Source organism: Mesitornis unicolor, unplaced genomic scaffold (genome assembly GCF_000695765.1).
Source record: "Mesitornis unicolor isolate BGI_N332 unplaced genomic scaffold, ASM69576v1 scaffold20728, whole genome shotgun sequence".
NCBI classification, from domain to species: Eukaryota; Metazoa; Chordata; class Aves; order Mesitornithiformes; family Mesitornithidae; genus Mesitornis; species Mesitornis unicolor.
This window is the reverse complement of record NW_010201451.1, coordinates 1-26,628: the sequence shown is the minus strand read 5'-3', so window position 1 is coordinate 26,628 and position 26,628 is coordinate 1. Positions and strand designations below refer to the sequence as shown.

Genomic DNA, 26,628 nt, shown 5'->3' with positions numbered 1-26,628 from the left:
AATATTTAAACTATCTGCCGATTGCCATAACATTCTTTAAAGCCAATTGAATTGCTGAGGTTACCTCCCTATTTTGAAGTTTTCTTTAGCAGAGCCATTTTACTTTACCATTCTTTAGCATATTATTTAAGTCTGCAATAAACTTTTTTGACAGAACTGTTGAGCTGAACAAGACAACTACAGTCTACATTTAATTCAGCACTAACTACAGTGATTCCCACCAAAAGTCAGCAAATAGCAATATTTAGAGTACTTAGATAAGGAAAATAAACTTTGTAATGGGGACCACTGCATCATACTTACGGCCATGTGATGAGGATGCACAAAATTTTACTACCAAATTAAAGTCATCTTCACCTGCACCAGGTACGCGATTCCAATTTTGTAGTATTTTGTGTATCTTGGATTTTTTTTCAGCTAATCACAGACATACTGCAGCAGTTCTCTTAATAAAGTTACGTCAACAAAAGCTTATCTAAAGAGCTTCTCCAGCTCAAGTCAGAAAGTATCAAATGACAGAAAAAATAAATTGATACATGTGGTATGTGAGAAAGTATTCATACTTTTAAAGAACGCATCTCTTTAAATAGATGAAATTTAATAAATTACATTCAAACTAAAGTTAACGTAAGTTGAATCACTGCACTATTGTCCATCAAATGACCAAGTACTTGCTCCCAGAAATACCTTAGTTCACTCAAGAACACACACATGCTTACACTCGCACACGTGCACACTAAATGCTCTAGGCTGGTCTTCACCATCAATATCTCTATCTCTTTAAGGCTGGATATGAATTGTGTTTATTCCCAAAAATCATTAATAAAGCAATTCTTATCAAAGAAAAATACGCTTCCCTCAAAAAGCACGGTAAGAGAAGTTTTCTGAAGTCTTGTTCCCAACAGCTCAGTGACTAACAGCAAGTAAAATGGTATACTAATTAAAAAAAACCAAACCCAGAATTGTACTGAAAGGCACTGAGCACACTGCATCCGTTTTCCACGTATCTGCAAGGCTGCTTGGCTTGGGTGTCCAAATCAGAAAGGTGTTTTTTCTTTCAAATCTGGCAATCAGATTCTAAAGCAAGTGTCCACAACCCTAGCCATTATAAATAATTTGGTACCAAGAAGCCTACTTTAGGCCACCATTATAGTATTCAGAATCCCAACATACTACTTTAAAACTTGCATGAAATTGTAAGCAAAAATATTGCTCACAGTATGATGAATCACAATTTTATTCCCTCTTTATAGACAGATACATTTTATACAGTTTAAAGCAAATAACCCTACTGCTGTTCTCACGAAGAGCTGTGCTGTATTAAGAGGTAAAAAGGAAGAGAATTAATCTGTTTTCCCTCAGTATATGAATGTTGCCAGCTTCTAAAAGGAGGACGGTGTATGGATTCAACAACAGTTCTCATGGAGAAGCTCTGGTTAGGCCTGGGTACAGCACCACGGCTGTTACAGCAACCAAAGCTGCCATCACAGGCATCCAAGGCCATTGTCTCTGTGTGGAGAGAAAAAAAAAAATCAATATCATATTTGTTCTAATTCATACTAATCAGTTTACCCCGTGGTTCCTGAAAGTCCTGAGTACCTGTTGATAGGCATCGCTAAAATGTTACACATGAGCCCTACCCCAGGCTAGTCCTGACTTAGGGCATCACAGTGAACCACGTTTCTCTAGCAAAGGGAACGCCACAACTCTTCGTGACTGAGGATCACCAGGAGGACTTTTGGCAGTTCTGTATTTCCAGCTTCATCATTGTACGCACCTCAAAGAAATCTGCTATTAAACATGTGAGGGCTTATGATGTTTAAAACATCGCTTGTGCCAAGTAATTGCTAGACACATGTTTATGCAGTACTGACATCTTTAACTTAGATTTTAAATGTTGAAATCCAGATCTACGTTCGCAGCAGATCCTAACAACATCATTTCAAATGGATTGTCACAACATTTAATGACAACGATAGCACTTTAGGAGGAGGACACACTGAGAGACGATAGAGAAAATGCAAGCTGAGAGCTCAAAATACAAACCAACCACCTATTTCTCATCTCCTCTTTTTTTTCCCCCATCTTCTTCATAGCAATAGTGAGAAAAATGGAAGTGTTTAGAGCCAGAGAGGAATTTCTTAGTCCACAAGGAGGAACCAAAGCTTGCTGATTTTTATTATTATTTAGAGGCAAACTCTTCATTTTTCATAGTTAATTAAGCAATCAAGTTTTCTTACAGGCCCTAGCATCGCAGCATTGTGCAAAAGGTAGCCCATTCACTAAAGACAAACTGAGACCGAGTTAGAAGAGGCGCATTCAGAACAAAATTCATTGTTAGGATTAGAAGAATCACACAGATGTTAAATGATTAGTTGATTGCTCAGCTCATCAGTATCAACAGAATGGCATATTAAATGAAGGGTTTGCTTCAGGTAGAGGAATACCTGTGAGCATTTCACCATGCACTATTTTATACAGAAATGGCACAAACAGGTGAGAGGGACAAACATACATTGACTGAACAGTAGTGCTTGTACCTTTCGCTACCACAATGGGCCGTAACACCAATACAGGAAAGCCAGGATTAGGCCGATGAATACGGCTGGGACGGGTTGTAATATGGAAGGCTAAAGAAGGGAAGGGATATTAAAAATCACTTTGTGCTATAAATCAATCAGGTAAAGATGATTTAGAGAGGGGAAAATAAGTCAGTGAGGGTTTTTTTTAATTGAAATGTATTAAAGACATCTAACACAATACAGCATTATCTAATCTGGTATACAAAGTTAGTACACCACTCTACTCAAATGAACAGGGGTGTTTAAAAATAAAGGGAAGTATGCAGAAAATGTTCTAAGAAACCTCTTGTCACAACTTGGAATTTAGCACTTAAAAAGAACACAAATCTTAGAGGGATTTGCCTGTATCTTATTTATAGTTGGTTTTAGTTTTTTTAAGTGATAGGAAATCCCATCTGGATTTCTTAAGGCAGAAAGACTCACATCAGATACTGAATTTTTCAGCTACTTCTTCAATCCTCGCAAGTCAGCCTTTCCCATTTTCCATCACCAGGATAAACAATCTTTTTCCTCCATTAGTGAGTGGATTAAACTCTGTCCACAGGCAAACCCACTAGTTCAGACATTTCTGTGAGACTGTAACGTGACTGCACAGTCAACACCAAGTTACTGCAACGCTAGAAAGTCCATTTCTATTAGAGATACCACAAAGATCAGCATCTCTGGCAGGTCCTCAGCCTTGTGACCAAATGCAACTCTGAAAATCGACCAAATATTGTAGCTGGACCAAACTACCAGCTGGCAGGATTGCAGGGTTTGTTTAGCTTATGGCCTCGTTAGAACCAGCTACACATTTTGTCAGCTACATTCAACTAACTGTAAACCACTTCACTTTCTGAACGGACAGCCTCTACCCTTAAGATGATAAATTCAAAGCAAAAAAGGACCGTATTTCTTTTTAAGCTGTCCTTGGAAGACAGCTGCTTTCTCTGTATCCTAGCCTCTATATTCGTGCACACACACAGACACACAGAGGTTAAGCTCAAACCATGCTAAATATTTTCTTAAGAACTTTTTTGTGCTGAAGTCGCCTTGATTTAGTTCAGTCAAATAAATAAATAACAAGACTTTCTAAGACATTGTGATTCATAAATAAAATCTCATCCTGTTATGAATTTGAAGAAGTCATTTAATCATAGAACCTTCAATATGTTCAAAACAGGAATCTTAGAAGGTATTCTAGTATCTGCCATTCAATTAAAATTTGTTTTAATCAAGGCAAATATTTAATAGATAAATTGCGCATAATTACTAAAGTCATTTTCATGCAGGATTATTGTTGTGTCATTGGTGCCACAGATCAAAGTGCCACCTTCCCACAGAAAGCACATTGGTAGGAAAAAACCAATCACAGCAGTGTTCAAAAAAGTGCCAAAAGTTTAAGTCAACCAGAGCAGCGAATGTTCTCAAACCACTCACATGAAAAAATCTGTCGTATAAAGTGCATCAAGAAACAACCAGTAACTAAAAGCATGCAAGCACAAGTAGTACACCACACTGATAAGCGTGTCAGAACACTGGTTTTTCCTTCCTTTTTTTTTTAGTACAATTAAAGTACAAAAGCTTAATATTTAAATGATATCCCAAATGGAGTACATGATCCTTGTCTTTTCTAACATCTGTTAGTTCACTGAACAATTATATGCTGGGTTTTTAATAGTATTTTTTTAAGTTATACACATTCATGGCTGTGGCATCTCAGCAAATAAAACAGATTATAAATATCCATCACATTAAATGAAATTGCCTCCAAATGATTAAACTTTCTCCCTCAAAAACTAATCGATCTATAACGAATCTCCTTATTGTAGAGGAGTAATTACCTAGGTGCTTCATAAAAAATGTGCATCTTGCATTAGAATATGAAACTATGCAAACTCGGAGAAGGACTGCAAAAAGGAACAAATCCCACAGTGGGAAGTCACTTTCTGTGGGACACTGTCCTCGGAAATGAAGTAGCAGATAATGACTGAGCATTGTCCAGTGGTGCTTGAAAAATCTGACCTTGGGACTTAGTCCATGTACCCGTGATGCTTCAAATAATCCACAAGATAGATACATGTTTTACATTACTGATTGTGAGTAATGCTTTCTTGAGCAGCAAGCTTGTCCTGCAAGTCCTTATATGGCTGGATGCTCCTCATCATACCCTGACCTCCAGGTTTCAACTGTCACAACTAACTCCTCTGGAAGCAGATTTTGGCAACTGCTTTGGTTCCTGATTTCATTTAAATACTCACCTCAAATTCTTCCTAAAATTTCCTTTATCTTGCAAGCTTTTCCACTTTCATCAGGTGCTCATCAGTATTTCTTCCTTCTACTATTCCCCTCTTCCCACTGATCATTTTAATCCTGAGGTTGACATTTTTAACAGAGCAGAAAATCTCACATACACAATTATTTATTCAGTATGATCTCTTCTACTAGAATGGCAGTCTTTTGGTTGGTTGGTTTTGACTTCCACCTACTTTAGTAATTCAACATTATGCGAATACTGCAGGAGAATTCTAAGCAGGAAGCAGGTTTTATAGCAAGAATTATAACACCATATTCCTGAAAATATTGCTGAAAAAAATGAGATGGGCTTTGAATTCTTTACATCTTTGACAGCTCTACCATATTAAAGGTTTACATTCAGGATTTGGCTATGACAAGAGTATTCACATAAAACTTTGAGCATCTAGCAGCCAGCTGATTTTAGAGGATGGTATGTGTAAAACTTCCTTTGTAGTCAGAGAAACAGTTTTTTAAAAGGCTATTACAGAGCATCCATGATCCTCCTGCTTTGTACTGTCCTCTACAGGAGCTGTTCACCCTGCACTCATCATAGAGGCAGTACAGGAGAGACAATAAACCAGCCATCCCAATGGAGCAGGTATCTAAAATGAGGCTGTGACCACCTTATATTGTGTCTGCCACACCCTTAGCATTGGGAGGATTTCAGATGTCTCAGTATAAAAAAAAAAGTTGTCCCTAGCTATAAACTCATTTCTAATGATACAACCTCTCCAATTAATTGCAACAGAAAATAATATTTTCATTAGTGAATAGAAAATTCTGAAAAGGAACTGAAGTTTCGTGCAGTTCAACTGCACTGAAAGCACGAGTCAACCAGGGATAACCACTGTTAAGAAGCATGAAAAGAGTAAGGAGGGAACATCCATTGTAATAAACACTAATAAAATAAAAGCATCTTGAAAAAGGCTGCTTAATTCATTTGGATCCAGGTTTCTCAGATTTTACCGATGTATCATTCTCTCAAATGAAAAAAAAATTCCTTAGTTCTGGTGCTAGTATTTAAGCCAGATTCAAGAGAGCAGATATCTAAGGCTGTATTTAAAACTGTTCCACAACTGTAAATTGAACGTGCATGCGTAATTGTAACAGTGCAATGACCTGCAAATTTGCACAGGTAGTACCAGAATGGAATTTTGCATATAATATGGTAAACAGACCTTTTCTTCTTCAGTCTGTCCTTTCTGTTTGCCACTTACGTAGTCCCTCAATCAACAGAACTGCCAGTGTCATAATTTAACTGCCCGGCATATTTTGTACAGACTTACGTTGTTTCCTTTTTCTTGTAGCAGCTTCAGGTTTTCTTTACACTGTTTGAGTTCTTCTGTGAGTGACTGATTTTCTTGTTCAGCCACCTCATACTTCGCCTTCAGCTCTGAGAGCACAGTCTGTGTTCTTTCATACTAAAGACAAAGAGAAAACAGTCGGCGGACCCCTGGACACCCAACACATGCTTACATTTGCTTAGCACACAGCTTCCTTTCCTGTCATCTGCCTAGATTAACTTGCCTTGGATCAGTACACTCTCTTTGCATAAAAGCAGGGTAGGAAAATCTTAGATTTTCTTTTTTTCTAAATTAAGATTTTGTCTCTGACTTTGAAGGGCTAGGATTACTAAAACCAAGGAATTACGAAGTAAATGCAAGGCCTTAATTCATCTCTACTATCAGACTATTACTCATTATCGTATCAGAAAGGACTGTAAAAATTATGAAGACAAAACAAGAACCAGGGAAAAAACAGGGACTCTTTTACATTTAAATAGTGGTCTTACATCTTGGCTGTAGCTTAAATACCTACACCAATCAAATAGGTGCAAAGATCAACATTCTCAATTAGGTAAATCAAACCCTCTTCCCACACAGCAAACTCAAACATATGAATAAGAAAAGCATTAAAAAATATTATGCCTTATTACTATCATGCCATAATCCTCAGTGTGGGTCAAATACAAACAATACTGGGTGAATGTGTCTCATGTTCCTACAGTATGGGCATCGTCTCCTTATTCAAACTCACACGCGATTTTTTCTACAGATCACAAGCTTTCCAGTAGTCCTCATGACAAGGATTAGTAAGGACAGAACCAGTTACTTTCAGTACTGGCATTTACCACAAATGTAAAAGATAAGGCATCTTTACAAATGCAACTGATAATAAAAAACACAGACTAACAAGATTGGATTTTTCAAACTCTGAAAATGGTAAGGAAGGTGACATGGATTAATTAATGACAAAGCAAAGCAAAGGACTGCAAAAGAAAAAAGCAGTGACCGAGGAAAACGTCACTCAAAATACTCATAAGAGAAAGCAAGTAACTGTTGGAGGTCATGGCCTTCTTCCAGACAATCTTTAGAGGCAAAGCAGATGAAACACATGCTCCAAATGCCTTATGCACTTCACTTGTCTGAAGAGCTTAAAATTAAAGTCATTAAAGTAATTCATGAAAGTAAACTTTAGGAAGTTCCCACAACAAGCATAAGTAATTTTATCTGCAATCTTCCTTGTAGTAAATCTAAATCTCCCCCAGTTTATATATTAGTAGCTGCCATAAAAGTACTTGCAATAAACGTATAAAACATTTTCATTTCTAGAAATCTTATTTTTCCTTTTCATTTAGCTTAAAAGTCAAAGTCATTGGGCATTAAATTCTACCAAAACAGGAATAGCGTTCCATGTTACCTCTTTCTGAACATCTTTTGCTTGACTCTCAGCTTCACTGAGTTGGCTTTTTAGACTAGCTGCATCCCGTTGATGTTTTTCTCTCAAAGATCTCATCTGATTTTCAAGTTCCTTTCGAGACACTTCAAGAACACTTATATCGCTGGTTAGCGCTAAACTCTGTTTCTGAGAGCTGAAAAACAAAATCCAATTGATTCCCCATGAGTCTTAATTTTAAAGAAAAAAGAGATTTCTTCTAAAGCACTTCTCATCCTCCAAAGCTTCACACATTTATATTTAATACGGAACTATAATGTTAAAGCAATCACAGAGGTGCTGATAAACACTGTCTGACACACACACACACACACACACACACAGAATCGCTCGGTTGGAAAAGCCCTCTGAGATCATCATGTCCAACCGTTCCTGTCTACCCCCTAAACCATATCCTTAAGCACCTCGTCTACCCACTCTTTAAACACATCCAGGGATGGTGACTCCACCACCTCCCTGGGCAGCCTGGTCCAGCTTCTGACGACCCTCTCAGTAAAGAACTTCCTCCTTATCTCTAACCTGAACCTCCCTTGGCACAGCTTGGTGCCGTTTCCCCTTGTTCTATCCCCCATCACCTGGGAGAAGAGCCCAGCACCCACCTCTCTACAACCTCCCTTGAGGCAGTTGTAGGTGGTGATGAGGTCTCCCCTCAGCCTTCTCTTCTCCAGGCTAAACAACCCCAGTTCCCTCAGCCGCTCCTCATAAGGCTTGTTCTCCAGACCCCAGACACAAAAGGCTAGCCACAGTCGTGCTTTTGAATCCATGTGCACAGCTTAGTGTCTATAATTAGTTACATTCTAGAATTTAAATAATTTATACTTTATAATTTTTAGTTTCTTATTTTAGATGTTATTATTTACTACATAATTATTACATAATCCAAAGCATTTAAAAACAAAAAAGCATTTGAAATTTCTAACAAGAAGTCTGTCCAAGGTTGTTCAAAGTATTTAACTTTACACACACACTGCTTTGCTTCCTCCAGTTGTACAAGCTACTAGCTACTGTGATAGTCATAGAAAGCTCTCAATCAGGCCATTACGAACTTCAGTGCACCAACCAAGTAGTATTAAATCATGCCTGTGCAAGACAAAGAAAAATAAGGGAGAGACCTTGCATTTCTCCATTATGCAAATCCTGTATTTGCACAATGCAATACGAGTTCACATCAGGGCATGATGGAATGAAACAGAAAAGTTTGACATTTGTAAAATAACACATTACTTCTAAAATTACTTCCATTTTTTCAATTACATCTTACAACAGTGAAGAAGTCAGAAGAAAACAATAAGCAGATATCTAAGCGTGATGGTAAAATTCAGATCTAGAATAAGACAAAGCTGCTGTCCCATATTTACTTTGCAAATTAATTTCCACTATCTGAAACTGAAAACGATGTAATAATGGCAGATGAAGGGATAAGAGGGGAAGTTACTTCCAGGCAGAAGACTTAGATAGCTTTTGGCAATGTCATGTGTGTTCAAACAGTAAATGAAATACAGTAAAATTTATTAAAAAAATTTTAAAATTTAAAAAAAAAATACAATAAAAACTCCTGCACCCTAAAATCCCTCCCAAAAGGCATTATGGCGCTTGTAATGAATTGATTTGTGTTCTTCTGTTAAGCAAAACATGATCTAGAATACTGTTTCTGTCCATCATTACTGTTTATAACGCGACAGGCTTCCATGAGACACCGTAACATCTGAAACGGATTTTCCTAACTTAAAATTTCCCAGCCTTCAGGGTTGGAAATCTATGTGGTTTATAATCTTTTAAGTAGAAGGATAACTGAAGTTCAAATACTTCCACAAAGCACGCTTCCAAGTCCTTATTAAAAGCAGCAAAATAATTCAGGTTCCATTATGACAATGTAACATGACTGGAAAATAATTCAGAAGCACTTGCAGAATAGAAAAAAAAAAGCTTAGTGTAACATTTTGGCATGAAAGTGCATTCTGCCCAATAAATAAAATTTCAGTACATTCATTGAAACACCATCAGACATTTAGTACCACTTTTGAGAAGAAAAGACAACAAAAAACCCCTCTTCAGCTACTGTGATACTTTCCACTGTTCTCGTACCTAGAAAGCTCCTTTTCTTGTCGCTGAAGCTCAGATGTAAGCAAAGTATTTTCCTTCCTTAGTGTAACACATTCAGCTTCCAGAGCACTCCATTCTGCCTTCAGCTTTTCAAGTTCGCCTGCAATGAATAAAAATCAATTGAATTGAGTAAAATTATTTATGTATCAGCAGCTAATAAATAAAGGACAAGCTGGTATCAGTCGTAAATCTCAAACATATTTGATTACAATCATGTCACATGAATTCTCTCAAGCACCTGTAAAGCATTACAATATCTTCCACTGTTACAAGGTTTGTGAACCATTAAAGAAGCTACTGCTTTGCTTTTTCTTTTTTTTACTGCTAAGGCACAAAGGAGTAGAACAGAGTCTGTTTATGGGTCTATTCTGGAGTTTAGGAACAGCAACAATAAAGTGTATTTGAAGAAACTGATTTCCCAGACTTGAAAGCAGCAAACTACAATCACAGATACCAATGCCTCGCCTACAAGGAACAGAATGTTTAAAGCAATAACTAAAGGGTGAAAGGGAGACCTTTGAAATAAATCAGTCCCTGGTAAAAGAGATAAAAATTAATGTTAAACGCATCTTAGTAATACAATGACAGAGACTGGAGTTTGAACTGGAAAAAGGCTTCTCTTACCAATTCATAAAGATCAATTGATTCAGGATTTAAAGCACATTTTATATAAGCCAGTTTCTCTGTGGCATGTACAAAGTTTCAGCATGAGCTTTTCAACTCTATCGGCAGATTCTCCAAGACCTGAAGCTATAGGCCTGGGGGAGTGGCTCTCAAGCAGCCCTCGTGACATGTGGGTGCATTACAGGTAAAATGAAATGCAAATGAATGAGACTAGAAGAGGCCCTGTGCTGGCTTAGCACAACATATTTGTGCATCTCTACGTCATACATCCAGAATAAAGCTTCAGTTTTCAGTTTAACATTTTTATGTTAAAATTCAGATGGTATCAAGAGTTCTATTAAGCCATAAAATACAGTTATTTGTCTTGAGTGAAGCTACCAATTTACAGGCTTAAATTATACAGAAGTTACACAAATCCTTTTGGAAATCTGTGGCAGTATCAATCCCTCAAACAGTACAAGATGTCCATCTTTTCTAAGCGGAATTATACTTGGTACCTCCGCTAATTTAGGCACAATTAACAATTACTATTTAAGGAAGTAAACAGAACAGCTTTTGTAGCAGTAAGAGCCTTGATACACATGTGAACATATATATAGACATAGTAAATGACTGCAGACAAATAGGGCTTTGAATAATTGGTGTTCACCTGATTGAGAGGGATGCTACTGTTAGCACTGGTCTGTGACATCCTTTCAACCACGTACCTTTTAAGCGAGTAGCCTCTTCCTTCTGCTGATCCTCACACTGCTGACATCTGAGCTGAAAACTGGCTTGCAGACTGACAATTTCCTTTTCATAATCTGAGGCATCTTTCCGCCACCGTTCAAGTTCCGCTCGCACTGACTGCAGCTCACTTTGCAATGCAGAAATATCCGTATCCCGTTCTGATGCTGTCTTTTCTGCTACTTTCTGAAGTGACAGAATCTCATTCTGAGCACTGACTAGTTCATTTCGAGTGCTCGAAACCTCACTTTCCTTTTCCTCACGAAGATTCTCAATCTCTTCTTGTAATCTTCGCAACTGAGCTGGAAAGCAGATAGTAATGTTAAATATTTTTTAAAACTGTATTTACAGAAAACCTAAAAAATGTAACTCCCTTTCTCAACTTGTTCATGTTTAACAGGACTAAAGAATCCTAATGACATTGAAAAAATATTAATTTCATCAAATGCTGTACCCTTAGAGCCATGTGTGTGGGGTCACGTACTACAGAGTCAAAACAAACAAGAATTAAGGTTGGACAAAGCTTTCTTAGATAGGATTTTGTTATGTTTGTGATACTAAAGTAACTCTCCAAAATCTGAAACCAAGATTCAGATCCAACCTCACTGTACACAAAACAAGAATGACAGAACAAGGACACTGCAGGGTTCAGGGGTTACTTCTTTGGAAAAAGCATTTTTCAAAGCTCAAGATTAATTTTGAATCGAAAGGGATAGCTGCACCAAACATACTGAACTATAAGCTGTCCTTTAGCATTTATAGTTTACTGTAAGTGTGCTGCAGTCACACAGACATTAGGCTTTTTTACATTTCTGCATGAAGTAAATCTTATAAATTATTTCCATTCAGAAGTGTTCCATTACTAAATACATCTGTTCTCCGAGCACAACACAAACACATGCAAAGAATCCAGTGCAAACAGTTGAAAAAAGAAAGAGTGCAGTACAGAGGAAAGGGAAGTACGAAAGAAAGAACAAAATTATAGTTAAAAACCTGACTGTTGGAAGTGTTTAATTTGCTCAGCATTTTTGTTCTGCTATTTAAAGAACACATACGAGAGTTGCCATGTATTTCATTGATTAACACAGGAAAAAGCAATTACTAAATTAATGAAGAACAGCTCTGAGAAGAAAAGTGTGAAGTTCTTAACTTCACTTGAAAACTTAATATGAGAAAACATAGAGGGTCAGAATTGCACATTTGAAGTTCTCTCTTTCCAAAACAATATGTTTCCATTACAGAAGATGATACAGAGAATGTACGAGAGTTGTGCTGTAAACTGATACAGCATAAAAACCATGCAAGAGAGACTTGCACTTTCATGACAACTATGCTTGATGGTTTCCAGTAGCTGCCTATGCTGTCATGTAGGTAGAATTCATACACAGGTACAGTCTAGAAACGTAATTGAGGTACAGTGATGAAGAAAAACGCAACTATTTTTCCCATACTCTAAACAGGCTCCAGCAAGAATGTATTAATTACCCAGTTCCACTCTCAAGGAAGAAGATAGCATGGGAAAAAAACACGATAGTTACTATATATTGTAATACGTAAGAGCTATTACAGATAACAGTAAACTAGACTTCACACCAATTCTGTATAGGTGAAAGTGTCTCTGTTCCACTACAAAGACATTTGCAGCATGATGGATTTTTAAATGCATGTGAGCAACATGAGGCTTACGACCACCTCATCTGTTCACAAATAATTTCTACAGAGAAAAGGTATACTGAAAGAATAGCAAAGTAGTAGATGAAAACAACCTAACAGCAGTACGACCATATCTTCTTGATACAGTTTTCTTTATTAACCCAAGCTAAATTCCTGCTTCTCAGTAACAGCAGTATTTCAAGCAAATTGGTTCTTTCGCTCCATCTGCATTGCTGATGAGCAACTCTCCCTTTAAACATTCAAGCATGAAAACATGCATGGTATGACTGAAAATCCAAACACGTACAAATATTTCTGAAGTTTAATGGAGTTGAAGAAATAACTTACACAGAAATGCAATTAAAAAGAAAACTTCCATTACATCTCTTATTTATATAAGCCATTACCTCATCTAAACGGAATGTGGGGTCTTTTTTGGTGTTTTGTTGCTGTTGTTGGTTTTGGTTTGTTTTTTTTTTAACATAAGTAATGACAAGTTACTTGAATTTCCTTGCTAGACCCATCCAGACAACTTTTCCCAAGTTGTGAGATGAGTCACACACAAAGTTTGGGAAGCAGCAAGCATACAAGACACACCAGAACACCATGAACAGGAGGAAACATAAGCAAGAAAGACCTCACTTGAGAAGGGTTCAGGAAACAAAAAATGTACTGAATTGACAAGAGGCATCTTGCAGTTAAAACTTGCAGTTAAGTTTGGCTCTGTCAAGGTTCTACTTTGATTCTCTTTTTGGGAGGAAAAAACAACAAACTTTTTTCTACAGAGAAAAAGCATCAATTCCTAATTTCTAATTTTTGCTACAGTATTTTTTCCTTGGACAATTTTCATTATTAGCAGGCCAAGATTCGAAATTAAATTGCTCCTCTTGTTCTGAAGACGGTTATCACATAAGCTCTTCTTTCTTACAGGCACAATGGCAGAAAACCTCAATATTCTTTGCTGACATTCATATAAAACAGCGCTGTTATACACGATTCTCAGTGCATCTGCTATACAACGAGCACTGCACTCCACAACAAACCACTGCTCGTGCAGTGATTTGCTAACGCTATTTTGGTTCCCTAAGTGAGGACTGTCAGTCCATCTGCCTGTCTGCTCATCTGCCTTCCAACCATTTTTAGGTCCAAACCAAAAGATATGCTGACAAAGATACCAAGGGATGAAGCTCCTACAAGTTTCATAACAATCAATAGCTGACTAGATGTTCGAACGAGTGCTCGCTCTAAGGAAGAGTCATAATATAACCTATACTGATTTTAAGGCTAGGCAGCCTCTTGGCCAATGTGCTCACTCCCATGCGTAGGCTGACAAGTTAACATGACACAGAAGTTACCCAAATCACAGGATTCCATTCTGCTCTAATTATTTTGGACTCAAAAGAGTATGATTGGTCATACTGTTCTTTCAAAAAGCATAGTGTCTCTGTTGCAGAAGTTTTATTGCATGCTCCAAGGTTGGATGCAGATCTGGAGTGATTAAGAGGATTCTACCAATGAAGAGACTCAGTAGCACAAAAAAGATTTAACCTTCCGGAGTTCTCTGCAGATCAAATAGTCACACTAAGAATCTCTGAATCATTCAAAGCCTGGAAAGACTGAAGAGACAGGGAGAAGAGGAGGCATCTGTTACAGATGACATCTTTTGCATTTTCATCAAGTTATGATGAGAACCATAGGAACTGACAAGAAACATTTCACTATAAAATTCAAAGATATGGTGAAAGAAATCAGATTTTAAACATAAACTCAATTAACATTTTCCTTTCTTAGTGCTTATGACACCATGGAAACAGCCAAAGCTATGTATTTTTTCCTAAGAGAGTGGGTGAAAAAAAATTCCTACCTTGCAGCACATTTATTTGCTTGTTGGATTCTTCAACTTGCACTCGATATGCTTTTCTCTCTTCTTCCAATAGCGCTATAAATGAAAGTGAAAATGCACACGAGTTTTTGTTAGTAAGAAGTATTTCTGCTCTGGAACTAATTTTAGTCACAACTTCTCCTTAACTTAAAAGATTTAAAAAATCGTATTATTTCAGTAAGTTATCAAAGCTAGTAACCGTGTAAGTAGTTTAATAAAAAGTTAATATAAAGACATCATTCCGTTACTGTGGTAGTATTACGATTAATTTGAAATTAATGTAATCTGTTGCCTGATCCAAAAACTCCATGTGTGCTAAATGCAAACTGGGATGGGAGGAGAAAAAGAAATAAATTGGTATATATACCCCATAAAGAACACTGAACAATACGCAATTAAACTGGACTGTGTCCTTGCTGCCAAAAACAACCCCCAGTTTGCTGAGGATAATGATACAGCCACATATCTGATAGGATGATCTACAAAAAAGAACTACCACCGAATACATTATGGGCATTATTTGACTGAAATACAGATGAATCAATACCTGTAGATGAACATATTTAATAAGGATGAGATATATGGAGTTCAAGTATTTATTCAATACAATGAAAATATGTTGGTCTATCTTGAACTGGGAAGTCAGAGTTCAGTCTGACTGTAAACAGGGTTCAGAAAAAAAGCAAAAGTTTCTGATATTCTGTGCAGGAGATGTAAATGCTATGAAACAAATTTATCTAGCAGTCAGTCAGCAAAACTGGACCCCCTTTTGAGACTGATAAATACAATTAAAATTGCATGTATGTACCCTACACAATCAAGTTGATCTGGGTCTCACCTTGAAGTTCAAAGCATTTTTGTTTACTTGTCCTAGCTAGCTCTTGGGCTTCAATCAGCTCCTTGTGCAGCTGCTGAATTTCTTGCTTAGTCTCAGTCTCTGACTGTGCACCCTGCAATTCATCTGATAAAAGAACATAGTCTTTAAATCATAAATTTGTACAACAGTTCAATTTGCACTGCCATGTGATGACTGGAGACTTTCTATTCAAATAATCTGAAGTTAGTTAAAGTAACTCAAAATGGGATTAGGTGAACATTAGCAAAAATATTAATATACTTTTAAAAGGAGGAAAACATATGCAAACTTAAAAACACTATATATAACATGCAGTACAAAACAAAAACTACCAAACGAGAATTAGAGAGTTTTTAAAAACTTCATACAGATTACCAACGATTTCTAGATTGTCAAAACTGAAGGAACAACAAGCATAAGGCCATCCTTGACTGTGTTTACACAACTTGTCTGTTTTCAAAAGGAAGCCACTCCAAGCATCTCTCCCAGCACACACCTACCAGCAAGGACCCCGCAACCCCTGCCTCCCGCACCCTCCCACCCGCTGTCCCACTCCTAGCGGACAGCACCAGCACACAGACAGGCCCAGGCCCGAGGCTGGCAATGCCAGCCAGCTGCGAAGATGATGTAAAGAGGGAATTTAAAAGCGGAAAAAAGAAGTATTTGTAACTAAGAGCAGTGTTCTCTAATGGGCACACACTAGAGACTAGGTGCAGTAACAAAGAGAAAGAAAACGCTCTCGCCTGCAGGTACCTAACAATGCCAGGAACTGGATCCAGGAAACTCTCACTCACTAAACTTTCCTCAAGTAGTGTCTGTGTGAAAACAGATCTTTCAATAGGCACAAACAGCACTAATAAGCTATATAGAGGTAGAGGGCTGTAAATTTATATAAAGCCTGTTAGGTGAGTAAAGTGAAGGAGGGAAATCAGTGAAGAAAGTCCAGCTGTACATCTTGGGAGGGAGAACAGAAAGGTAGATGTGATACCCTGGTTAATAAACTGGTTAATAAACGTCTAGCACTATAGACCATATGGATTTAAGATAAAGGCCTGCTGCTTAGGACAAAAGCCCCAAAAGATAAACTGCTATGGTTGTCTGGACCAATAAGAAAAATAATAAATACAAGCTATAGTTTAGTTTGTCGTTATACTCTTGACATAATTTTTGATTTGATATGTCAACAATAAAGTAATTTTTTTTTTGCTCTTTTCCTTATTAAAGTAATTGTTTAACAAATAATGCTGAAGTATTCATTCTGTATCCCTCAGAAAAGAGGCTAAGTTCTTCCTGTTCTCACAGTAATGAATTGGTGGGATTGAGGAGAGCAGAGGACACACTTGTGCTTTTAGACATATTCAGAACAAAATTACGAGAGCAGAAAGAACAAAGAGGACTATGTATTTCATCCAAATACTTTCTTTTACAGTTTATTAGAGTTCCAAATTCAAGTTTCTCTTTAGTGAACATGTTTTGTTCTTAGCTTCTCATGGATAAAGACTTGGGGCAATTAGACTTTCAACCCTCCTTAATGAGACTGTTCAGGAGAAATGGATGTGGAAGTTGACAAATTACGCTCAAATGAGGCCTGATAAAGCAGCAGTATCTCAAATCCAATAGCAGACACCCTAAATGAACTTTCTGGTAGACAGTATTTTCCATTCAGTGAAAGCACACATCATAAAAGATAATACTGCTTCAAAGGAGATGAGGAACTCAACTCATGAGATAAAACAATTAGGTTTGCAAAGGCACAATCAAGGTACAAACTCTCTCCTGCTCCAATGCAACAGGGGAATTTTCACATGCCTGACATGCTTCTGAAAGCCAAGAAATACATGCAAATAACTTTTCAGTCTTACCCAAACTGAAATGTTATTTAATGACTTTTAGTTCAAAGCAAACATTTTTGTCCTAACTCCAGTTTTGGGGGAAAAAAAATAAAAATATATACTTAGTGAGTAGGATTGCTCTATTTATAAATAATAAAACTACCATTATCATCAGGCTTAGAATGAGTCCCCTCAAGACGCAAATCACAAAAACCTGTTTTGAGAAGCAATTTTGTTTCAGGTACATGATGGAGGTTTTCTTTAACATCAACTCTACTGATAGATTTAAATTTGATAAAAAAAAATTACCCTGATCTGTACAAATTGTTTTCAAAGCACAAAAATTTATTCTCCTTCAACCTGGCCCAAGAAAAGGAGTCTAACCCATGGGTCGGTTTTGAGGAAAAATGACGATTTCCAAACCATTAAAGAATATAACTGTGTGGGAAGGAATTGTTTGCATTTTTAAGGTCTATAAAATAAAATTTCATTAGAACCAAAAGAAAAACAAAGCTCAGATTAAATTAATATTTACAAACAAAGATATTAACAGAGCTCTACTTATATGTTTGCCTTTACACTTTTGTTAGAGATGACACAGAACACCACACAGGCTATGGTCTGAATTGCTCCCTTATCTGTACGAGCTTGGCCTGCAGAAGCAACTCTATGAGGAGGCTGGTGTTTCTCCAGGCCTCACAGCAGCTCACTGTCAGAATTCTGCAGGATTTCTCAGGTTATTCCGATTACTGGTTTTGGACTAGTCAGGTAAAGCCAGACAAACAATTAAAACCCTGAGTCTTCCTCAGCTTCGTAAGATGCATGCAAAGTAAACTGTGTTATAAGTTTAACATAAAGTATTTGGCTACTGCAACATAAATCAGTGGTTCCCAAACTTTCTGAATGAACAGAGCATTGCTGATTTTCAGAGTTTCTTACATAAACTACCACTATTCAGCCAACCCTCAACTGAAAACACTTTTTATTAGGATTCCATGCATCAGTTTTGTAGTTACTATGGAAATATAAAGAGGCTGATAAGAACAAGGTAAGTAACCTCCCAATGACCTTTAGAGCTTCTTTCCATCTGTTTAACGTTTACCATTTTTAACTTTGCAACAAATAGTCACAAAGAGCCTAAATAGAACTGCCCAGGGAACTGTTATTAGTGGCTAATAAAGTCGTTTACCTTATGGGTGGTGGAGAAAAAAACCAGCAGTTCTGTTAAGCTGTGACAGCTTTTCCCCTTCCTCTCTTTGCCACATTCTGACTTACAGAAAGTTGAAACAAACCCTGACTGCACTGAAAATTTGATAGCAAATACACTTGGAAGAAACTACAGCAACTAAAGGTCTCCTCATTTTCTTGTTTCACGACTTTGTTTGGTACATTCCAACAGCTGAACAAAGAGGAAGGCTGCCTTCTCCAGCAGCCACTTCCACATTCCAAACAGCTGCCAGATCAGAAATGTTCTCACTCTTCCTTAGTTATATGGCTGCATAACAAAGCCACTTGAAAGTATGTGGCAAATAAGATCCTTTTTTGGGCAAAGTCAGGCATCCAAGTAGCTCACTGACAAAACCTCAACAAACCTGTGGGTTTACAGGCTCTTCATAAAAATTGCGAGCACAAATGATTCACTGTGCAGATATTTTCTAATGGTTTCATGAGAGCAAAATAGTAATGCCCATAAATAGCTTCAAGGGAAAAAGAGTTATTCCAATTATTTTAGTTAACTACAATATGTAATTTAATAGCAAAGCAGTTTATGCAAATAGGTATTTTTCTACTTAAACACTTGAAAGCTCAGTAATGGTTATGGTTTAAATCTTCAGCTGGGTAAAGACGGATGAAGCAATGAGAACATCCACATTAGCACAAGACTGCTTCCATGTTACCACAGGAACTTGATTTTAGGCCCTTAAGAATTCAGTTAACCCTCCCTGATAGTTTAATATACCCTGAACAGAGAATGAATATACTTGCTATTAATTGCAGACATTAGAGCAAAACCAAAATGGAACAAGCTCAGTATCTCAAATGCTCCTTTTTAAACTGTTTTGCTGAATTGACATGCCCTGGAAAATATCAAACTCGATTTCAGTTTTCCTGTTTGGGAACATACATAATACATGCAATTTGTGGAAGTCCTTCTATCATAAAATGAGATAAGTATAAACAATTACAGAAGAAAGCTCTTCTACAGGTCTCCCAAATCTCATTATGGCTTCCTGTCTTTCTGAACCATGAAGAACGGTGACTTTCCTTTTACTGGTGATCCCACCGTTATCATTTACAGATCTTACCAAACGTTTAATTGTACATAGAGCACAAAATTAACTTTCAGTGTGTTAAATGTAACAACTAATCAATATCCGACAAACATGTTCAGCTCATGAATATGTAAATATTAGCTTGCTAATCAAGTTTTAAGTAAATTCTTTCAGTGCAAAGAGCAGTAAAAAAAAATTATCGTATAGCTCTGAAGCTCAAAGCTAAGGCTCAGCAGTCATTCTAAACACAGTTACAACAGGAAATTCAGACCTTGAGTGTGTTCAAAATAGTTTTTAACCCATCAGATGCAAACTAACAGAAGCATTTCTGACAGTGGTGAAAACTATATGAGTAAAATTTGGCAATGCTCAAAGTACGTCAGTGATGGAACAATCCCTCCTCCCACAGCCCTAACTGAAGTGTATGCAGAAACTATTTCTCAACTTTACTTGAAGTTAGAACATGTCAATTCCTTAGGACAGTGTCGGTAAGTGGAGGAAGTACCTTTAAGCACGAATTATTTCTATGCTAAGACTCAGAAGTATGCTTTTATATCACATCACCAAAAGGAACCATTGTTGATATTTAAATGCAATTCTTCCATACTATCATGATTTGAATTTCAGAACTCTACTCCAATGCATATTTGATAAAAAACAGGTAGACAAAAAGGTATACATACAGACTACGCATCTGAAGTTACAAAAACAAATGTTTACCTTTGAGAAGAGCTACTTTAGCAATAGGTTCGTTTAGATCTTGGTCATCCATTTGGGCATCTAAAAAAAATCCCACACCTTTCAGAGAGCAGACCGACTGCAGACAGTTTTCATATACACATTCTCTAAGCAAACTGAAGCTTTTACATTCCTCTCTCTTTACAATAGTTAATTATGAAGTTGCCAAATAGATAATACTGCTTTAAGTCTGTATCTGACTCCACATAATTTACACGACTCTTTTAGAAAGTTAGTTAAATCACTTAATCATAAGCAAACTTATTAGATGATACAGAAACTCCAGTTATACACTTACCAGTAGTGTCGTCACTGCTTTTTTCCTTGCTTGGACTAAGAGTGTCTGACAAATCAGATTCTTTGACTCTTGCTTGATTCTCTGTAAGAGACAAGGACAATCACCTACAATCAGAAAATGCTTTCTTGAGTTTCTTTCTATTGCTAAATGTCGACAGGAAACTGCATAGTTGAAGAAACACTTAAAAACCTGGTGGTTGCTTATTTCTTCGTAAGTCTGGGCTAAAATGGATTCAGCATCCCTAAAGTCATTAATCAAGTCCAGCATCTAATAGGGAACGCAACTGCCTCATGCACAGCTTGAACTTTTGTTAAAGCTGTATTCTTGCCAGCTGGAACTTTGTGCAAAAGCTGATTCAATCAGGGAACAAAGAAGAAAAGAAAACTAGAACAATGCAGATATTGTAACAAGTCAGAAAAAACATGCTGTTAAGAATAAAATCATGCTTCAGTATTCTGGACAAATAAAATAATAACAGCACGTCTTGTATATACTGTAGTGTCAAAAAAAAAAGTGATGTATGAACCAGTAAAGAAACACAGCAATATAAATTAATGCACTAATTTTTAGACAGAATTTTCAGTTCAAACTGTATTAAGAGAAGGCAGTCTATGTCTTCCCACCAAAAAATACCTCAATGAAATACCTGTCCGTGCACACCTCACCACACTATTACACGCAGCCTCTTGAAGTCACACAGTTGTTTTTGTTTCACTTCTTTTTACCAGTTCTAGATTTTTAATGGAGACCAGATGATTTTAAAAGGTGAGAGAACTTAATTATACCAGTCCATCCATTTCCCACACAGAAGCATCCCTGACTAAGAGTCTAAATACTTTATGAAGCTGTAATTTTAATTTTTTGCAATAACCATTCCAGTTTAGTTCTGATGGGTCCATTAAACAGAGGCACGCCATCGCTGGTGTGGACAAATCCAGTGACTTTGTCAGCAAGGAACCATGTCACCTGCATCAAGATGCAGATGAGGTTGTACGTAACGAAGTCTTTCCCGGCTGACTACACAGAGCCTTGGTTTGACAGGATCACTGCCCACCCACAGACTAACAGAGTTTTCCTCTAAGTCTCAAGTTCAGGTAGATAGCTAGATATCAAATGGCATGATTATAACATGCCAAGTAGACAGATTTCTATTCCACCATACACACAGAAAAGCATGGTAAACACAATTTCCTCACATTTAGATACTGTAGATGCAACAAAAAAGTACCTGGACATGGGAAGAAAACCACAAAACAACAAATAAATCAAGTGTGTTACACCACCAGGGTTAGTATGTGAAAGTATGTTAAAAAAACAAAGTAGTAGTGAGAAAGCTCATGAGCAGAGTTTTTCAAACAATGAGAACAAGTAGAACTAAACACCCTCAAAATGAAGCAAGCTGAGTGGAAACTGAAGACAACCCATGCACTTACACTGGGAAATCAGCAAGATGACAAAACACAGACAGGTGAATAGAAAAAAAAGTTTTCTTCATCTAACATGGCAAGTTTCCTATTACTGTGTCAGAATAACATCCACTTGTACAGGAAACAGAAGTACAAACAGAGCAGATGATCGAGAGTCAGACTCTTCCTATCTTAATGTAACTGAGAGCACTGGAGAGGGAGAAGGGGAAAGCAGCCTTGTACTCAAAGCGCATTAGGAGTTCAGAACTGGCAGCTATTCCAAACACCTCTCATATCACTTCAGCAGACTTCAAAGCTCACAATGACAGCAGCAGTTAAAAACTTGAGGTCTGGGGGTAGTTCTTCGCTAAAACAAAAAGGCTACCCCCTTATTTTTAGGAATAAGGTTTTTAACTAATACCTAAGAACGTTAAAGCAGAAAGCATTTTACATGTATCCTATAGAATCAAGCTCACACGACTGCCATTAAGATTGTAATTACTAAACCAAATAACACATTGTTTTTAAAGTATTAAGAAAAGTATATCCTGAAAGCCTCACCCATGTCGTTTACGTTAGTGGCCAATCCAGAAGTGCTAAGCTGAGCAATATCTGTATCCAACTCACTTTACCATATCTGGTCATACATGGAAACACAGCTCTCCTGCTCAGTGAAAAATGGGAGGAACAGTGCAAGTTCCGACCACTGAATTCTCTCTCTCTCTCCCCACCTCCCTGCCGTACTCCTCTCCCACTCACTCTCGGGTACACCAGCTTATTCCCCCCTCCTGTCCTCCTCCCCCTGAAACAAGAACAAGATCAGGCACTGGAGGAGAGATGCATCATTTTCTACATCTGAAACTGCAGCAAAGAGAGAATGGTTTAGAAACTTGCTTCCTACTCTGGAAGCAGAGTCATAAGCACAAAACTCTTTCCTGTTCTCCATTATTTCACAGCAGTTGTCCCTATTTCCCGTAATAAAACTGAGCTGAACAAATATAGCCAAAATGATGAAGTATATTAAAATGTGTTGACATCATACTTACATGATGAGTTAGAATATATTAACAAGCACTAATAATAGCTCACTGCTTTGCAAGATAACTGGCATGCAAGTGTTACGTTACAGTTATTGTATGCATTCTTTAGCCAAATAAGGCCCGTTGTCTATAGCTTAGTCACGTACAGAAACAAATTAAAGGTGCGATTTCATACATTCAGGTAAGAGAACATGAATTGAAACGTCTCTAAAATGCCAGAGCTTTTAAAAAGGTAACATTTATTCAATACAGTAAGACTTTGCAGAAGGACAGCGGGTTAAGAAACGAGTTAATATGTCTAGACATGAATAAAGTGGAGTCAGCTTACAAGCGTGAACAGTCTTACGTTATTAGACACACAGAAAATGCTGATTTATACACTTCGTAGCATTCTTGACTTTGGTACTGCAAGACAAGGACGACTTAATTGATAAAATGAGTGTTTTCTAGTTAACTTCTTGTATTTTACTTGTTTTATATGGATGAGAAAAAGGTTAGAGATGCACATTTATACCGCACTTAGAAAAGGTACATTTAGGAGGTTAATAGTTATTTTTAAGTTATACGGATGTAGGAAAGAAAAAAGTCAAATTAAAATACACTTTTTTTTAAAACTTAAAATGGGACCAAACATTATTTCTATTCAGTCCCAGAATAAAAACAAAACCTTGTTTGAAATGTATGCAGGCACTAAAGATTTAAATCAATTTACAAAAACTATTATCTCTTAACTTTATTTTCTTAAATGCACATTCAGGTAAGAACTCAGACAAAACTGAGACCAGCATTTCATGCACTCAGTCTTCAAAAAGCTGTTTTTTAAAAACCTTTTCACCCTACAACGGTATTTGGAGCAGAGTTGAGTAAACAATATACCTTGCCCTCATTAAATTTTTTATTAAGTGTGTATTCAACAAAACTCAAACTGCCAGTTTAGAACATGCACTGTGACATTAAAAACATGCTTCAAAAACAGTTAAATAATCCAGAAGTCTAACCTTTCAAAAGCTTTGTTTCTTCCACTTTGGTTAGATGTCCTTCATCTATGATCTTGTCTGCCAAACAAAATAAGTGTTACTTTCCAAGCTCAAATGAAGCAAGCTTTTCCCTGCACACATCTACGCAGAGCACATTCCATGACCAAATTAAAAGCTGATAATATTACTTCCTACTCAGGCTTGAACAAAAACTTCATTCTGGCACAGAATAAAGAAACAGAGCACAGAGACCTACTAGAACTTTCTGATAAAGCGCATAATTGTGTCTTCTGCAATTTATTAGCTGACATTATTAATGCTTCAGTTCACTAATGAGAAGTTCGGAAAATTAATTTTTATAAACTTTTTTTTTTAATCTAACTGGGAGCAATAAATAATTAATACACTTCTGAAGTTATAGTTATAAAAAAATAATTCTAAAAGCTGATTGCCTGAAACCGATGTCCACCAGACACCAGAAATCTAGAAATATGCCACAGTAAGCCAGCAACTGAGAAGTCGGCTCCACATCACAGCTACTTTAGTAGTGTCTACGAAAGGCACACAGAAATAGCCTTTCTCAGCTTAAAACTTTCAGAGAGCTGCACAAACTTCCAAAAAGTTGGGCATGCATCACATTTGGGTTCACAAAAACCGAGTTTACACATAGCATTGACAGGGAAGTCTATTACATAAAAACCTAAAACATGCAATTTGAGACTACATTGCTCGCTTCATCCTAACTCCAGCTAGGACAGGAAGGCAAACTGTAAGACCAAGAGAACCACAGTTTGGATTAATCAGACACTAAAAGAACGGCTGAACCTCTAATTAATTATTTTTTGGAGGAGATTTCAATATTTCAAATTCCTTAACAACCACGCCAACATGCAAAATCATTGAGGGTCACAGATCTCACAGATCACATCAGAGATTTCTATGCAGTAGCTCTTGCAGTTCAGACAATCCCAAAAGCTGTTAAGACCCACTGCAACGCCTGCACTCTCCCTGCAGGGTCCCTGACGATCAGGAACCCAATTTGCTGGTTACGCCATGTGCTGAGCTGCAGAGAAAACTGGATGAACGTGCATACAGGAGAGTGCAGATTAACAAAGCCAGATGACAGTAAATCCTTTTCAAATTTTTAATTGGAAAAAAAAAAAATAGTGAGCTTTAGTCAGCATTTCCAACTTCAAGTAGTTCTGAAGACTAAGAAGTCTGTGCACTCCTCCGATGACATCTTGCTGTAACGATGATAATTTAAGGACAGAGGCAGAGCAATGTTTGCATGGAGATATCTTTCCAACCCTAGCTATTAGACAAGCTTTCAGAAAAAAACTTCCGAGGTTGGAATGAAGGTTTGCATGGCCAAATGCTTGTCCTGTCCCCTTCCCACTCCCAGAGCCAAACAAACCAGTCTAAAAGAGATATTCCCTCCATCTACTTTTATCTACAAATACTTTTTACAAATCGTGCTCCAGAAATACACTGAACGGCACACTAGATTATCAGGATTGGCTTCAGGTCTCAAGCAACTGTAGGAGATCACTCATCATCCAAATTCAGAACAGTCTCAAGTTCGTCAGAGCCGAGAAGGCACCGTGAGGGAGTCAGGTTACTGCAGCCACAAGTGAAGAGTTACTGAGTGATATTATGAGACCTCTCCCATTAAAAAAGAAAAACGATCTAAACACAAGTCTTCATATCTGATTATTTCAGGACTCAGCTGAGGCTGGAAGGGGTGTGGGGAAGAAGGCAGCAAGAAAGCAGCTAAGGAATTCTGCCCATATGTCTGAAAAAAATAGCTGAACGGAAACCCCACACACGCTAGCTTTCAACCGCTTCATCTTTAGGTGTAACACCTCATCTATGCTGGACTGTTAGCTTAAAATTGGCTTCTATAATCAGATTACATTAGAAAAGTCAGCATTGTGATTTGACGGATCTTGGAGTTTTCACAATTCAGTAACTGCTAAAACCAGAATAATTACAGCACACAATAAAGCAGCTGGTCTTCTTGACCAAGATCCTTTTCCAAACTGAAGCATTTGCAGTGGATCTTTACACTCCTAACAAAACTCAATTTCTATCACTAAAACAATATACAGACTTAAAATTATTGTTTGCCCACCCCCCCAGGCCATGGGGGGCTTACTGTTTTCTAATGTTCATTATGAATATAAACATTTGTACAGAAGTTTTCTTCTTAGCACTATTTCTTCAGAAAGAACTTCAGCAGTAACACACAAGTTCTCTGCCCAGTGGAACAGTATTTTTCACTCGATGGCAGACATCTCTCCTAACGTACAAACCTAGCAAGCATCCTCTGTGTTTTAAGAGCACGAGTATTAGCATATTTCAAGACCAACAAAAACCAGCTTATTTCAGCACTGGATTGGACATTGATGTCACTGAAGTGCACAGGATCTTATTCTGTACTGATACCACCCTAGTCACTACAAACGGCAGAATCCAGACAACAATCAGAAAATAAAGGCAGATGTATCTGTGTCTTTAAAACTGTCCTTTTTCAGATCTCTGCATCTTTTCATATTACTGTTTCAGAAATGAAAATAAGAAATAGTAATATGAAAAGATTGGGGAATGACCTATTAGAGAGCAGCG

The 26,628-nt window shown here is 37.3% G+C and overlaps 1 protein-coding gene across 1 annotated transcript; it reads right to left on the bottom strand.

Annotated features, from left to right (window-relative positions):
• Positions 1 to 1,233: 1,233 nt before the first annotated feature.
• LOC104545064 (sarcolemmal membrane-associated protein-like) lies at positions 1,234 to 22,656 on the bottom strand. The gene is made up of 11 exons (XM_010190097.1): positions 22,548 to 22,656; positions 20,581 to 20,661; positions 20,265 to 20,324; positions 15,422 to 15,544; positions 14,566 to 14,640; positions 11,030 to 11,350; positions 9,681 to 9,798; positions 7,560 to 7,731; positions 6,146 to 6,280; positions 2,541 to 2,630; positions 1,234 to 1,509 (listed from the first exon to the last, which is right to left on the bottom strand). The coding sequence occupies exons 1-10, from the start codon at positions 22,549 to 22,551 to the stop codon at positions 2,547 to 2,549; spliced, it is 1,173 nt and encodes a 390-aa protein (XP_010188399.1). The 5' UTR covers positions 22,552 to 22,656; the 3' UTR covers positions 1,234 to 1,509; positions 2,541 to 2,546.
• Positions 22,657 to 26,628: the final 3,972 nt, after the last annotated feature.